The 16,280-nt window shown below is 39.7% G+C and overlaps 1 protein-coding gene across 1 annotated transcript in view; it reads right to left on the bottom strand.

Moving 5' to 3' along the window:
• LOC142741915 (uncharacterized) overlaps positions 1-14,916 on the bottom strand; it is a 59,033-nt gene extending 44,117 nt beyond the window's left edge. Inside the window, exons 1-2 of the mRNA XM_075851237.1 lie at positions 13,047-14,916; positions 229-10,854 (exon numbers count right to left, since the gene is read on the bottom strand). Coding sequence (XP_075707352.1) covers positions 229-10,854; positions 13,047-14,916 — 12,496 coding nt within the window. The remainder of the gene's footprint in view (positions 1-228; positions 10,855-13,046) is intronic.
• Between the last annotated feature and the right edge of the window lie 1,364 nt (positions 14,917-16,280).

Raw genomic sequence — 16,280 nt, 5'->3', positions numbered from 1 at the left:
CAATCCATTTTGACTGCAGAAAATTAAAATTAAATTAAAGTGGAAGTTCCAATGTGGCCTCAAATTTATATATGCCACTCAATTTATGTACAGCACAAACCACTGCCATTTGGAGAAAATGGAAGATAACTTTTTTGTCCATATCTACTGCTATAAATGATATGTACTGACAGAATACAATAACTAGGTATAGACTATACAGAGGTAAGGACTGTTTTATTAACTCACCACAAAATAAAGCTGTAGTCGTTGTCGTCATCGGTGTTGATGTTGTTGTAGCTGTAGGACTTGACAGAACACTTGTCGTTGTTGAGTTGACAGAAGTGACAGCTGTTGGTACAGTGGTGATGGCAGGAGTTGTTTTGGTTGTAACTAATGGGGTACTTGCTGTAGAAGGTTCTGTAGACTTTATTATAACTGTGCTTAGACTTGTACTCGTATTATTTACTGTTGGAGGTGTGGTTGAGTTTAAAGAAGGTGATGGTGTTGTTGTTGCTGATATAGATGTAGGACTTGACAGGATGCTTGTCATTGTTGAGTTGACAGATGTGCTAGATGTTGGCAGAGTGGTGGTGGTGGTGGATGTGGTGTTGGTTGTATCTGATGTGGTATTTGCTGTAGAAGGTTCTGTAGAACTGCTCCCAACTGTGTTTAGACTAGTACTGGTCTCATTTACTGTTGGAGAAGTGGTTGAGCTCAAAGATGGGGTTGTTGTTGCTGATATCGATGTAGAACTTGACAGGATGCTTGTCAATGTAGAGTTGTCAAATGTGCTAGATGTTGGCACAATGGTGGTGATAGAAGTGGTGTTGGTTGTATAGAATGTGGTACTTGCTGTAGGAGGTTCTGTAGAATTTATACCAGCTGTATTGAGACTGGTACTGGAATCATTTACTGTTGGAGAAGTGGTTGAGCTCAAAGAAGGTGATGGTGTAGTTGTTGCTGATATAGATGTAGGACTTGACAGAACACTTGTCATTGTTGAGTTGCCAGATGTGCTAGATGTTGGCACAGTGGGGGTAGAAGTGGTGTTGATTGTATTGAATGTGGTACTTGCTGTGGAAGGTTCTGTAGAATTAATACCAGCTGTATTGAGACTGGTACTGGTATCATTTACTGTTGGAGAAGAGGTTGAGCTCAAAGAAGGTGATGGTGTTGTTGTTGCTGATACAGATGTAGAACTTGAAAGAACACTTGTTATTGTTGAGATGTCAGATGTGCTTGGCACAGTGGTGGTGGTAGAAGTGGTGTTGGTTGTATTGAATGTGGTCCTTGCTGTAGAAGGTTCTGTAGAATTAATACCAGCTGTATTGAGACTGGTACTGGTATAATTTACTGTTGGAGAAGTGGTTGTGCTCAAAGAAGGTGATGGTGTTGTTGTTGCTGATACAGATGTAGAACTTGACAGAACACTTGTCATTGTTGAGTTGACAGATGTGCTAGGTGTTGGTAGAGTGGTGGTGGTGGATGTGGTGTTGGTTGTATCTGATGTGGTATTTGCTGTAGAAGGTTCTGTAGAACTGCTCCCAACTGTGTTTAGACTAGTACTGGTCCCATTTACTGTTGGAGAAGTGGTTGAGCTCAAAGATGGTGGTGTAGTTGTTGCTGATATAGATGTAGAACTTGAGAGAACACTTGTCATTGTTGAGTTGACAGATGTGCTAGATGTTGGCACAGTGGGGGTAGAAGTGGAGTTGGTTGTTTCTGATCTGGTATTTGATGTAGAAGGTTCTGTAGAACTGCTCCCAACTGTGTTTAGACTAGTACTGGTATCATTTACTGTTGGAGAAGTGGTTGAGCTGAAAGAAGGTGATGGTGTAGTTGTTGCTGATATAGATGTAGAACTTGACAGAACGCTTGTCATTGTTGAGTTGTCAGATGTGCTAGATGTTGGCACAATGGTGGTGATAGAAGTGGTGTTGGTTGTATAGAATGTGGTACTTGCTGTAGGAGGTTCTGTAGAATTTATACCAGCTGTATTGAGACTGGTACTGGAATCATTTACTGTTGGAGAAGTGGTTGAGCTCAAAGAAGGTGATGGTGTAGTTGTTGCTGATATAGATGTAGGACTTGACAGAACACTTGTCATTGTTGAGTTGTCAGATGTGCTAGATGTTGGCACAGTGGGGGTAGAAGTGGTGTTGATTGTATTGAATGTGGTACTTGCTGTGGAAGGTTCTGTAGAATTAATACCAGCTGTATTGAGACTGGTACTGGTATCATTTACTGTTGGAGAAGTGGTTGAGCTCAAAGAAGGTGATGGTGTTGTTGTTGCTGATACAGATGTAGAACTTGAAAGAACACTTGTTATTGTTGAGATGTCAGATGTGCTTGGCACAGTGGTGGTGGTAGAAGTGTTGTTGGTTGTATTGAATGTGGTACTTGCTGTAGAAGGTTCTGTAGAATTAATACCAGCTGTATTGAGACTGGTACTGGTATAATTTACTGTTGGAGAAGTGGTTGAGCTCAAAGAAGGTGATGGTGTTGTTGTTGCTGATACAGATGTAGAACTTGACAGAACACTTGTCATTGTTGAGTTGACAGATGTGCTAGATGTTGGTAGAGTGGTGGTGGTGGATGTGGTGTTGGTTGTATCTGATGTGGTATTTGCTGTAGAAGGTTCTGTAGAACTGCTCCCAACTGTGTTTAGACTAGTACTGGTCCCATTTACTGTTGGAGAAGTGGTTGAGCTCAAAGATGGTGGTGTAGTTGTTGTTGATATAGATGTAGGACTTGACAGAACACTTGTCATTGTTGAGTTGTCAGATGTGCTAGATGTTGGCACAGTGGGGGTAGAAGTGGTGTTGATTGTATTGAATGTGGTACTTGCTGTGGAAGGTTCTGTAGAATTAATACCAGCTGTATTGAGACTGGTACTGGTATCATTTACTGTTGGAAAAGAGGTTGAGCTCAAAGAAGGTGATGGTGTTGTTGTTGCTGATACAGATGTAGAACTTGAGAGAACACTTGTCATTATTGAGTTGACAGATGTGCTAGATGTTGGCACAGTGGGGGTAGAAGTGGTGTTGGTTGTTTCTGATCTGGTATTTGATGTAGAAGATTCTGTAGAACTGCTCCCAACTGTGTTTAGACTAGTACTGGTCTCATTTACTGTTGGAGAAGTGGTTGAGCTGAAAGAAGGTGATGGTGTAGTTGTTGCTGATATAGATGTAGAACTTGACAGGATGCTTGTCATTGTTGAGTTGTTAGATATGCTAGATGTTGGCACAGTGGTGGTGGATGTAGTAGTTTTGGTTGTATCTAATGTGGGACTTGCTATAGAAGGTTCAGTTGAATTTATCCCAGCTGTGCTTAGACTAGCACTGGTATTGTTTGTGGTTGTGGATGTAGTTGAGCTTGAAGGTGGTGGTCTTGACGTCGTCTCTGTGTTGGTAGTAAAAGTCACGACAGGTGTAGATGTCAATATTGACTCTGTTGTGTCTGTTGCAGTGTTTGAAATTGTTGTATTTGTCGGCAAATTAGATGATGTAGAAGAGCTTAAACTGCTTGTAGTCGATGCAATAGTCACAGGCGCTTGACTAATTGTTGAGCTTGATGATGATGATCCAGAAATTACTGTTGTACTTTGGGTAAACGGTTCTGTGTTGTTAGATGCTGAAGACATTGAAGTGGTTGTTAGGGGATTTTTTGAAGAAGCTGATGTCTCAACAATTGAAGATGCTACAGTACTATCTTGTGTAGTCAATGGTTCTGTGTTTGCCCCAGTTGTAAATACTGTGAGGGGTGTTATATCTTGTGTTGAGCTCTCAACTGATCCACTAGTTACAACTGTAGAATTTACTGATGGCAAGGTTGTAGATTTCACATCTGGGCTAGTTATAGTGGATTGTTCTGAAGGACTTGAAGATTTTGATGGTGATGCAGTTTCAAAGCCAGTTGACACTACTGAAGATGTTTCAGATGTTGTAGTCTTAAAACTTGTTACAATGGATTCCTGGTTTATGCCAGTAACTGAGCTTGTTCCAATAGATGTGTCTTCAGGACTAAGAGAAGATAACATTGATGGGGGTGAAGATGCTTCAGAAGTGAATGGAGAGCTTGGAGATATAATTGTTGTTTTGTCGCTGCTTCCTGTCAATGATGAAGTTGAAGACATCAAGAGAATAGTAGACAAACTTTCTGTGGTTGCTGAAGTAACAAAAAATGAAGATGTAGCAGAGTCAGCAGTTGTGACCAAGGATTCTTGGTTTGCCCCAGTAGAAACTGCCATGATGGTTGTCACTGCTGGACTGGTCCCAATAGAAGTGTCTGAAGGACTCACTGAAGATGCTTCAGAAGTCAATGACGAGCTTGGAGATGCTGTTGTCGTGTATATACTTCCACTTAATGAAGAAGGTGAAGACAGTGATGTGGACATATTTTCTGTGATTGCTGAAGTTCCAAGAAATGAAGATGTTACAGAGGTTGAGAAGATTGTGGAGATACTGTCTGTGGTCGCTGAAGACACAAGCACTGGATATGTCACAGCATTAGCAGTTGTTACAGTGGATTCCGATTGTGTTACACTGGTAGGGATTTCAGTGGATGTGCCTGAATGACTTAGAGAAGTTAATACAGATGATAATTCTGAATTACTTGATGTCACTGGAGTAGTTTCCGATGTTGAGGAGATTGTGGAGATATTGTCTGTGGTTGCTGAAGACACAAGAATTGTAGAAGTTACAGGTCCATCAGTTGTTACAGTTGATTCCAATTGTGTTACACTGGTAGGGATTTCAATGGATGTGCCTGAAGGACTTAGAGAAGGTGATACAGATGATGATTCAAAGTTACTTGATGGCACTGAAGATGTTTCAGATGTTGAGAAGATTGTGGACATATGTTCTGGGGTGGCTGAAGACACAAGAATTGTAGAAGATACAGGTCCATCAGTTGTTACAGTGGATTCTAATTGTGTTACACTGGTAAGGATTTCACTGGATGTGCCTGAAGGACTTAGAGAAGGTGATACAGATGATGATTGAGAGTTACTTGATGTCACTGAAGATGTTTCAGATGTTGAGGAGATTGTGGAGAAATGGTCTGTGGTTGCTGAATAAACAAGAACTGAAGAAGTTACAGGTCCACCAGTCGTTACAGTGGATTCCAATTGTGTTACACTGATAGGGATGTCAGTGGATGTGCCTGAAGGACTTAGAGAAGGTGATACAGATGATAATCCTAAACTACTTGATGCCACTGGAGTAGTTTCAGATGTTGAGAAGATTGTGGATACATGGTCTGTGGTGGCTGACGACTCAAGAACTGGAGAAGTTACAGGTCCACCAGTTGTTACAGTGGAATCCAATTGTGTTACACTGGTAGGAATGTCAGTGGATGTGCCTGAAGGACTTAGAGAAGGTGATACAGATGATAATCCTAAACTACTTGATGCCACTGGAGTAGTTTCAGATGTTGAGAAGATTGTGGATATATGGCCTGTGGTGGCTGAAGAAACAAGAACTGAAGAAGTTACAGGTCCACCAGTCGTTACAGTGGATTCCAATGGTGTTACACTGGTAGGGATGTCAGTGGATGTGCCTGAAGGACTTAGAGAAGGTGATACAGATGATAATCCAAAACTACTTGATGCCACTGGAGTAGTTTCAGATGTTGAGAAGATTGTGGATATATGGCCTGTGGTGGCTGAAGAAACAAGAACTGAAGAAGTTACAGGTCCACCAGTCATTACAGTGGATTCCCATGGTGTTACACTGGTAGGGATGTCAGTGGATGTGCCTGAAGGACTTAGAGAAGGTGATACAGATGATAATCCTAAACTACTTGATGCCACTGGAGTAGTTTCAGATGTTGAGAAGATTGTGGATATATGGTCTGTGGTGGCTGACGACTCAAGAACTGGAGAAGTTACAGGTCCACCAGTTGTTACAGTGGATTCCAATTGTGTTACACTGGTAGAAATTTCAGTGGATGTGGCTGAAGGACTTAGAGAAGGCGATACAGATGATGATTCAAAGTTACTTGATGTCACAGAAAATGTTTCAGATGTTGAGGAGATTGTGGAGATATTGTCTGTGGATGCTGAAGACACAAGAATTGTAGCAGTTACAGGTCCATCAGTTGTTACAGTGGATTCCAATTGTGTTACACTGGTAGGGATGTCAGTGGATGTGCCTGAAGGACTTAGAGAAGGTGATACAGATGATAATCCTAAACTACTTGATGCCCCTGGAGTAGTTTCAGATGTTGAGAAGATTGTGGAGATATGGTCTGTGGTGGCTGAAGAAACAAGAACTGAAGAAGTTACAGGTCCATCAGTTGTTACAGTTGATTCCAATTGTGTTACACTGGTAGGGATGTCAGTGGATGTGCCTGAAGGACTTAGAAAAGGTGATACAGATGATAATCCTAAACTACTTGATGCCACTGGAGTAGTTTCAGATGAGAAGATTGTAGATATATGGTCTGTGGTGGCTGAAGAAACAAGAACTGAAGAAGTTACAAGTCCACCAGTCGTTACAGTGGATTCCAATGGTGTTACACTGGTAGGGATGTCAGTGGATGTGCCTGAAGGACTTAGAGAAGGTGATACAGATGATAATCCTAAACTACTTGATGCCACTGGAGTAGTTTCAGATGTTGAGAAGATTGTGGATATATGGTCTGTGGTGGCTGACGACTCAAGAACTGGAGAAGTTACAGGTCCACCAGTTGTTATAGTGGATTCCAATTGTGTTACACTGGTAGGGATTTCAGTGGATGTGCCTGAAGGAGTTAGAGAAGGCAATACAGATGATGATTCAAAGTTACTTGATGTCACTGAAGATGTTTCAGATGTTGAGGAGATTGTGGAGATATTGTCTGAGGTTGCTGAAGACACAAGAATTGTAGAAGTTACAGGTCCACCAGTTGTTACAGTGGATTCCAATTGTGTTACACTGGTAGGGATGTCAGTGGATGTGCCTGAAGGACTTAGAGAAGGTGATACAGATGATAATCCTAAACTACTTGATGCCACTGGAGTAGTTTCAGATGTTGAGAAGATTGTGGATATATGGTCTGTGGGGGCTGAAGACTCAACAACTGGAGAAGTTACAGGTCCACCAGTTGTTACAGTGGATTCCAATTGTGTTACACTGGTAGGGATTTCAGAGGATGTTCCTGAAGGAACTAGAGAAGGTGATACAGATGATGATTCAAAGTTACTTGATGTCACTGAAGATGTTTCAGATGTTGAGAAGATTGTGGATATATGGTCTGTGGTGGCTGAAGAAACAAGAACTGAAGAAGTTACAGGTCCACCAGTCGTTACAGTGGATTCCAATGGTGTTACACTGGTAGGGATGTCAGTGGATGTGCCTGAAGGACTTAGAGAAGGTGATACAGATGATAATCCTAAACTACTTGATGCCACTGGAGTTGTTTCAGATGTTGAGAAGATTGAGGATATATGGTCTGTGGTGGCTGACGACTCAAGAACTGGAGAAGTTACAGGTCCACCAGTTGTTATAGTGGATTCCAATTGTGTTACACTGGTAGGGATTTCAGTGGATGTGCCTGAAGGACTTAGAGAAGGCAATACAGATGATGATTCAAAGTTAATTGATGTCACTGAAGATGTTTTAGATGTTGAGGAGATTGTGGAGATATTGTCTGTGGTTGCTGAAGACACAAGAATTGTAGAAGTTACAGGTCCACCAGTTGTTACAGTGGATTCCAATTGTGTTACACTGGTAGGGATGTCAGTGGATGTGCCTGAAGGACTTAGAGAAGGTGATACAGATGATAATCCTAAACTACTTGATGCCACTGGAGTAGTTTCAGATATTGAGAAGATTGTGGATATATGGTCTGTGGGGGCTGAAGACTCAACAACTGGAGAAGTTACAGGTCCACCAGTTGTTACAGTGGATTCCAATTGTGTTACACTGGTAGGGATTTCAGAGGATGTTCCTGAAGGAACTAGAGAAGGTGATACAGATGATGATTCAAAGTTACTTGATGTCACTGAAGATGTTTCAGATGTTGAGAAGATTGTGGATATATGGTCTGTGGTGGCTGAAGAAACAAGAACTGAAGAAGTTACAGGTCCACCAGTCGTTACAGTGGATTCCAATGGTGTTACACTGGTAGGGATGTCAGTGGACGTGCCTGAAGGACTTAGAGAAGGTGATACAGATGATAATCCTAAACTACTTGATGCCACTGGAGTCGTTTCAGATGTTGAGAAGATTGTGGATATATGGTCTGTGGTGGCTGACGACTCAAGAACTGGAGAAGTTACAGGTCCACCAGTTGTTATAGTGGATTCCAATTGTGTTACACTGGTAGGGATTTCAGTGGATGTGCCTGAAGAACTTAGAGAAGGCAATACAGATGATGATTCAAAGTTATTTGATGTCACTGAAGATGTTTCAGATGTTGAGGAGATTGTGGAGATATTGTCTGTGGTTGCTGAAGACACAAGAATTGTAGAAGTTACAGGTCCACCAGTTGTTACAGTGGATTCCAATTGTGTTACACTGGTAGGGATTTCAGAGGATGTTTCTGAAGGAACTAGAGAAGGTGATACAGATGATGATTCAAAGTTACTTGATGTCACTGAAGATGTTTCAGATGTTGAGAAGATTGTGGATATATGGTCTGTGGGGGCTGAAGACTCAACAACTGGAGAAGTTACAGGTCCACCAGTTGTTACAGTTGATTCCAATTGTGTTACACTGGTAGGGATTTCAGAGGATGTTCCTGAAGGAACTAGAGAAGGTGATACAGATGATGATTCAAAGTTACTTGATGTCACTGAAGATGTTTCAGATGTTGAGAAGATTGTGGATATATGGTCTGTGGGGGCTGAAGACTCAACAACTGGAGAAGTTACAGGTCCACCAGTTGTTACAGTGGATTCCAATTGTGTTACACTGGTAGGGATTTCAGAGGATGTTCCTGAAGGAACTAGAGAAGGTGATACAGATGATGATTCAAAGTTACTTGATGTCACCGAAGATGTTTCAGATGTTGAGAAGATTGTGGATATATGGTCTGTGGGGGCTGAAGACTCAACAACTGGAGAAGTTACAGGTCCACCAGTTGTTATAGTGGATTCCAATTGTGTTACACTGGTAGGGATTTCAGAGGATGTTCCTGAAGGAACTAGAGAAGGTGATACAGATGATGATTCAAAGTTACTTGATGTCACTGAAGATGTTTCAGATGTTGAGAAGATTGTGGATATATGGTCTGTGGGGGCTGAAGACTCAACAACTGGAGAAGTTACAGGTCCACCAGTTGTTACAGTGGATTCCAATTGTGTTACACTGGTAGGGATTTCAGTGGATGTTCCTGAAGAACTTAGAGAAGGTGATACAGATGATAATTCAAAGTTACTTGATGTCACTGAAGATGGTTCAGATGTTGAGAAGATTGTGGAGATATGGTCTGTGGTTGCTGAAGACACAAGAACTGTAGAAGTTACAGGTCCATCAGTTGTTACAGTGGATTCCAATTGTGTTACACTGCTAGGGATGTCAGTGGATGTGCCTGAAGGATTTAGAGAAGTTAATACAGATGATAATCCTGAATTACTTGATGTCACTTGAGTAATTTCAGATGTTGAGAAAATTGTGGAGATATGGTCTGTGGTGGCTGACGACTCAAGAACTGTAGAAGTTACAGCATTAGCAGTGGTTACAGCAGATTCTGATTGTGTCTCAGTGGAAACTGAAAAAGAAGATGCCACACCAGTAGAGATTTCAGGGGACGTGCCTGGAGAACTTGATGATAATGATACAGATGCAGATTCAAATTTATTTGAGGTCCCTTCGGATGTTCTAGATGTTGAGATACTGTCTGTGGTTGAACTATCTATGATTCCATTAGTCGTCTCAGTAGGAGATGAGAATGATATACCATCTGTAATGGTGGAGGCTTCTAAAACTGTTCCAGTTGACGATGCAAAACTTGGACTTACATTATTTGTGGTTGTAACCTGTATGTCTGTCAATGCAGAAGAGGAAAATGTGGGAAGGATTGTTGACAAGCTAGTTGAAGCATCAACAATAGTTGAGCTGTCCACTACTGTACCTGATGTCTCTGTGGGATTACTAGATGATGATGATGGTAAAGATGTTGATAATATATCGACAGAAGTTATGTCAGTCGTTTCCAGGAGTGTTTGTGAAGTTAGTAAAGAACTTGGAGATATACTTGTGGTGATGTCTTCTGGTAACGTAGAGGGCAAAGATGTTGAAAGGACTGTGGAAAAACTGTCTATCATGGCCGACGTAGCAGTAACTAAAGATGTATCAGTAATATCTCCTGACATTCCGCTTGTCACTGATGTACTACTATCTGAAAGTGTTAAAACTGAGGTGGACTCTAACCCCTTCACTTCCGTTGTGCCAGTCTGATGTGAAGGCTCTTCAACAGTAGTTGCCAATGAAGTCCCATCTGTGTACTGCCCACTGGCCAATGATGTCGCAATGTATGCAGATGAAGGTGTTGAATTTTCTGTAGATGAACTAGATCCACTTGTTGACTCTTCAAGTAACGTATTTGAAATTATTTCTGTTGTATTTGTCTGTTGTGGCAATTGTGTTGTTGACTCTCCAAATGATGTTGTTTCATGGACACTTGTGCTACCACCAAATGTTGTCAGTGATTCAGTGCTTGATGATGTCTGGACACTTTCGGTGTTGGGTGATGAGGAAGGATCACTACTGGAAGGATCACTACTGGTAGATGTGTATATTACTACTCCAGTGCTCGATGTAGGGTCCTGATGGCCTGTAGTTTCCATTGTTGATGCTACAGTAAATATGTCAGGTGTAGTATCTGTTGATGATTCAGAGATGCTTGATGCAGTCTCTGTTGTGGGATCTGTAGAATTTGTAACATCTAGAAACAATATAAGAAGACATATCACAAACTCAAAATGTGTCAAAACTTGTTAAGAATTACTTTAAGCATTCCAGTAATCATAGCCCCCAATCCTGTTACAAACACTGGTCAGCCAGTCATATTATCTTGTATAAAGGATTTGTTTGGCATACACATCCATGTCAAAGTGGCCAATGCTAATAGAGTAGTCCGCCAATCAAAAAGCCAGAGAAAGGAAGTTTAGATCCGGCACAGACGATTCAAATAAAATGGAAAAAGTTTTTCCAAGTTTAATGGGCCAAGAACGTTTTGGCTAATAAAAACAGGGATGAAGAGCACAGCGTGCTATCCTGGTGGTGTAGGGAAAAATGGTTGATAATGATAAGTGAAAAGCCTACGCGTTTCAGACGCTTCAAGCGTCCTTAGTCATGGCTGAAGCTAACTGACTTGGAGAGATGTGTGTCTTATGTACTATGTTGCACAGGTGTAAGTAAGTGGCGCTAATTGGTATCTACATGTGTTCACTCATTATCCGTTTGTTTTACAGGATATGTATGTATATTTAATGGATTGTTATGAAAGATGGTCAAGTATAATACAGGCGTATTCAGAGTATCTATGTTTGAGTGTAGATCCAATAATACTTTATTCTGCCATGGTCATGTTCGTGAATTACTGAGTTCAGGCATTTCCGGTTTGGTGTGTCATTCTTTTTTATTTTTTGTGCTTGCGTTCCATAGAACATGGTAACAATGGAACGCAGAACCGGATGTGTTGACTCCGGCTTTGGAAACCTGACAGGAACAACATGGATCGATCGTAAGTATACAACCTGTTTGTTACTAACTGGGTATGTAGAACGAGTTGTATTATAATAGTACCAGGATGATTAGTAAATCCTATTTATATTAGTTTTTAAATATATGTGTTTACATGAAGAGTGGACCAATGTGCGGACCAGAATCTCGTACAACGTGTATTCTGAAGTAGATAACATCTACGAAAGACATTCAATGTTTATGTACTTAGTAGTCAATTGCTGAGTATCGGTTATGGAGGAAAAAATTGTATTAAAAACAACTATATATGAAAAATGGATGGAAACAAAAAGAAAGAGATAGGAGTGGCAGAAATAAAACAAATAAACTTGTATTAAACTAGATGACATTAAAAGATGTTGTCGTGTACTAAACATATAACGTACACTCAACAACGTTAGGACATTGTACATGCTTTGATGGAGGAAGAAAAATTAATTCATTTGATATGTACATGCTCAGTATAGTATATCTGGTTATGGCTCATTAATTGCAGCATGATGACTCTTACCTCTCAGTTATTTATTACTAAAGTCAATCGCTACAAAATATTTTTTGAAAAAATTTTTTTGTATATTTTTTTGAATTTAATATATATTCTTTGTTTGTTCTATGTTTGTAGTTTCCTATTTTCAGTTTGTTGACTTGTTAAGTTTTACTTAGTGCAGAGTAAATATTTGTGGCTTTGAGTCATAGATTTAATCAATCACAAGTTTTTTACATCACGCTGTAATTGGACGAGTTTTATCTTGCAGTCATGATTAATGTGTTAACTTTGTTACTGGTGGTATAGTTCTGTAATGTAAATGTATGCTTTCCGTATTAAAACTGTATATATTTTGATACGGTTTGAATCACAACTTGTATTTTAATAGTGGAAGTTTAGATCGTGTCTTATGTTAAGGCCATTAGGGAATCGTGTGTTTAGTTTGAAGATCCAGTGGGCTTCACGTTGGTATATTTTATATTGTAAGTCTCCCCCTCTTTTTGGTAGATGGACTTTTTCAATCGCTTGACATTGGAAAAGATTGGTTGTCCTATTATGTTGATGGATAAAATGTTTAGCGGCGTTTGACACATTTACAATATTGGGGTTACGAATATAACTTAGATGCTCCAATATTCGAATTTTCAATTTTCTACTGGTGCAGCCTACATACTTCTTTTTACATTGTGTACATTCTATCATGTAGATGACTGCACTTGTATTACAGTTGATGTAATTTAGTACCGCAAATGTCAACGTGTTGTCAGCATTTGAAAAATTCTTGCTTGGATACGCATATGTACACATTTTGCATGGGTGTTGCCCGCATCTGAAAAAACCCTTATTTTCTAACCATGTGGATTTGGAATTATTGGATGAAAATAGTGATGGAGAAAATGAGTTACCGAGAGAAGGGGCTTTGCGAGCTACAATTCTAACTCCACCTTGGAGGATGGAGCGTAGACTATCGTCTTCAAACAATACAGGTAAATATCTGTGTATTATCTTTTTGATGTCACAGAATTGGTTGCTTTGTTGTAATATCAATGTGGGTATCTGTGGTTTGGATTCATTCTCTTTCGTATTCTCTTTGTCGTAATTTAGGAGATCATTTCTTGCAATTTTAGTTGTAATATTGGTGGCTCTTTTCAGAGACCACTTCGGATACCCTCGTTTTTGTAACCTTGAGCAAATTTGTTCCTGTTCTATATTGAATTGTTCATTAGAACTACAATTCCTTCTTGCTCGGTACATTTCTCCTATCGGGATGTTCATTATAGTTTTTTTGGCATGGTTACTTTTTGCGTGCAAAATGGTGTTTGCCGAGGTGGGTTTCCGATATGTGCTTGATTCAATAATTTTTCCTTCTATGCCTTTTAATTCCAAATCCAAAAAGATGATGTCTGTTTTATGATGACTATGGGTAAATCTGAGATTGTGGACGTTGTCATTGAGATACTCCAAAAATGTGGGGATTGAGTTAGCATCTCCCTTCCAAATAATCAATAGGTCGTCAATGTATCTCTTGTACCATTCAATATGGTGTCCAAACGGGTTATTAATGGAAAAAATTGTGTGTTCCTCCCACCAGGCCATAACTATGTTAGCTATGGAGGGGGAGAATTTGGCTCCCATGGAGACCCCCTTGAGTTGTAGGTAGAACACTCCATTAAACAGAAAATAGTTATGAGTCATGAGGAAGTTAAGCACCTGAAGAATATACATTTGAAAATTATTCGTGTATGCACTCTTTGTGGCCAGATAAAATTCTAGAGCATTGTGTGCAGTTTGGTGAGGGATCGAAGTGTAAAGCGATATTACATCGCATGTGAGCCAGGTGTAATCATTTTTCCATACTTTATATTGAAATGATCGCAGAACGTCTCTTGTGTCTCTCAGGAATGCTGGAGTATGTTGGACTATTGGCTGCAATAATGTGTCTAGCCATTCAGATAGCCTTTCTAGAATGGAACCAATTCCAGACACAATGGGACGCATAGGTGGAGGTCTTGTGGATTTATGGATTTTGGGAAGGGCGTGGAATATGGGTATAATGGGCTGCTCTATGTATATGTATTTTAGTTGTTTTTGGCTGATATGCCCATTATTCAGGCCTTCATTTAGGAGCTCTTTCAGTTTTTTTTGGATTATTTCTATTGGATTGTTGTCCAACCTTTTGTACGTTTGGTTATCTGATAGAAGGTCCAATATGGATGTTTTATAATCAGATTTGTCCATTACCGCTACTCCTCCGCCTTTATCTGCCATTTTTATTATAATTTCTTGATTGTTTTCCAGAGATATTTTCGCCTCTTTGAGTCTTTTGGACAAATTTGATTTATGTGTGGTTTGGTTGGTCCTATTCCATAAGGCTTGAAGTTCTTTTTCTAATAGATTTTGGAAAGTATCCATAGAATCAGTTCTTGATTTGGTTGGATAAAAGCGGTTATTGGTTGTGGAGAAATTAGATAATTGATTAGTAGTGTTATCCTCCTGGTTGTAATTGTCTCTCCCAAGACTATCCAAACACGAAATGGTTTGTAATTCCTGAAAGGACAGAGCCAAAATCGATTGGTGAGTATTATTTGGTAATGTTATAACTGTATCCATGTTTTCCTTTTGAATAAGTCCAGAGGCCTCCATATTCAGGCTCAGATCTTTCTGCTCAGTAGTTGGACCAGGTAGTATAGAGATATGATTCTCTGATAGGTTTCCATCATTATTAGATATGAGGTCTAGTGTTGTCTCCGTGTTTATGTCTTGAGACTCGGACATAAGAAAGTGGCGTTTTACAGTAAGATTTCTTATAAATTTATTGATATCTAGTATCGTGTGAAAGATATCAAATTTATTGGTTGGTGCGAAATTCAAGCCTAGTGATAGAACTTCGTTCTGTGCCGAAGTAAGTACTAATGAGGATAAATTGACCACATTGGGTGTTAAAGTTGGTATTTCCGTGATCGGAGGTGACGACTCTGGTTTGTTTCCAGCCTTCCTGTGTTTCTTGCCGCCCCTCCTTCCTCGTTTTTTGATTGCATGTAATGATTGTTATCGGATCTTTGTGGGTACTTGGGACGAGCTCCAAGGTTTTCATCTTCCGAGAATCCCTCAGTAGATTCCGGCTCTGTGGAGCTGAAACTCACTCTACTTGATGTAGTCCTATATCTGTTTGGTTTTTGGTAGTTTTGTTTTTTCAGGATTGGTTTCATTCTAGAACGGTTTTGGTCTTTTTTGTTCCAATTGTACACTTGGTTATTTTGATAGTCCTTTGTGTCTCTTAGAAATTTGATTTTCTTGGACTCTGCCAGAGACCGATCGAGTTTTTCTATGTAGGATGACGTTCTAGTGTCAAAAAATGCAACTTCAGGTGAGCTGGGAAGGTCATCTATTTTTGTTTTTATTTCAGAAATTGTGACTTCCAGTTCTATTAGTTTAGCTTCTTCTTCTTTAGTTATAATTTTCATTAGTTTAATTGAGCATTCAGTTAGAATCTGGTCCCATTCCTTGGTAAAGGTGTCTGAATAGTTGAATGTAGGAAATTTTTTAATTCTCAGGCCTCTTGGAATCATGTCTTTTTCAATATATGTTCTAAGTGTGGTCAAATCCCACCACACTTTGGCTTGTTGGATCATGTGTTTTTCCATTTCACGAAATAGGTTTTCCAAATCTTGGTTGTGTAAGGTTGGGTCTTCATGATTACCAAACACTTTGGCTGCCATCTGCGCCCTGGATAATTGTGGGTAACTTGTCATCGTGAAAAAATTGTTATAATTTTCAAAATCCAGATATCGTATGTTATATTATATGAGTAGTAATGGCATAAAGAATCTTTCAGCATCAAAAGTACTTGTTCTAGTGCAGTATAAAAACAAAAATACGTAAGAAAAACTTTTTACCACTTGGTATTTGTTTCAATATCGTAAAGTATTATATTGTTCGTAAATTCTTTAAGGAATAACAGGGTATAATTGATCACGTTGGTTTTTGTATACAATCAATCTTCAACATTATCAACACAAATTCTTTTTCCTTTTGACACCAATTCACATTAAGTTCGGACGCGTTTTTTGGGTGCGTTTTTTGCAGGTCCACATATAGGCGAATCCAAAGCTCTAGAATTGCTTAGAGTGATACGTAGA

The sequence above is a fragment of the Rhinoderma darwinii genome, chromosome 2 (genome assembly GCF_050947455.1).
Source record: "Rhinoderma darwinii isolate aRhiDar2 chromosome 2, aRhiDar2.hap1, whole genome shotgun sequence".
Taxonomy (NCBI): domain Eukaryota; kingdom Metazoa; phylum Chordata; class Amphibia; order Anura; family Rhinodermatidae; genus Rhinoderma; species Rhinoderma darwinii.
This window is presented reverse-complemented; position numbering and strand designations above follow the sequence as displayed.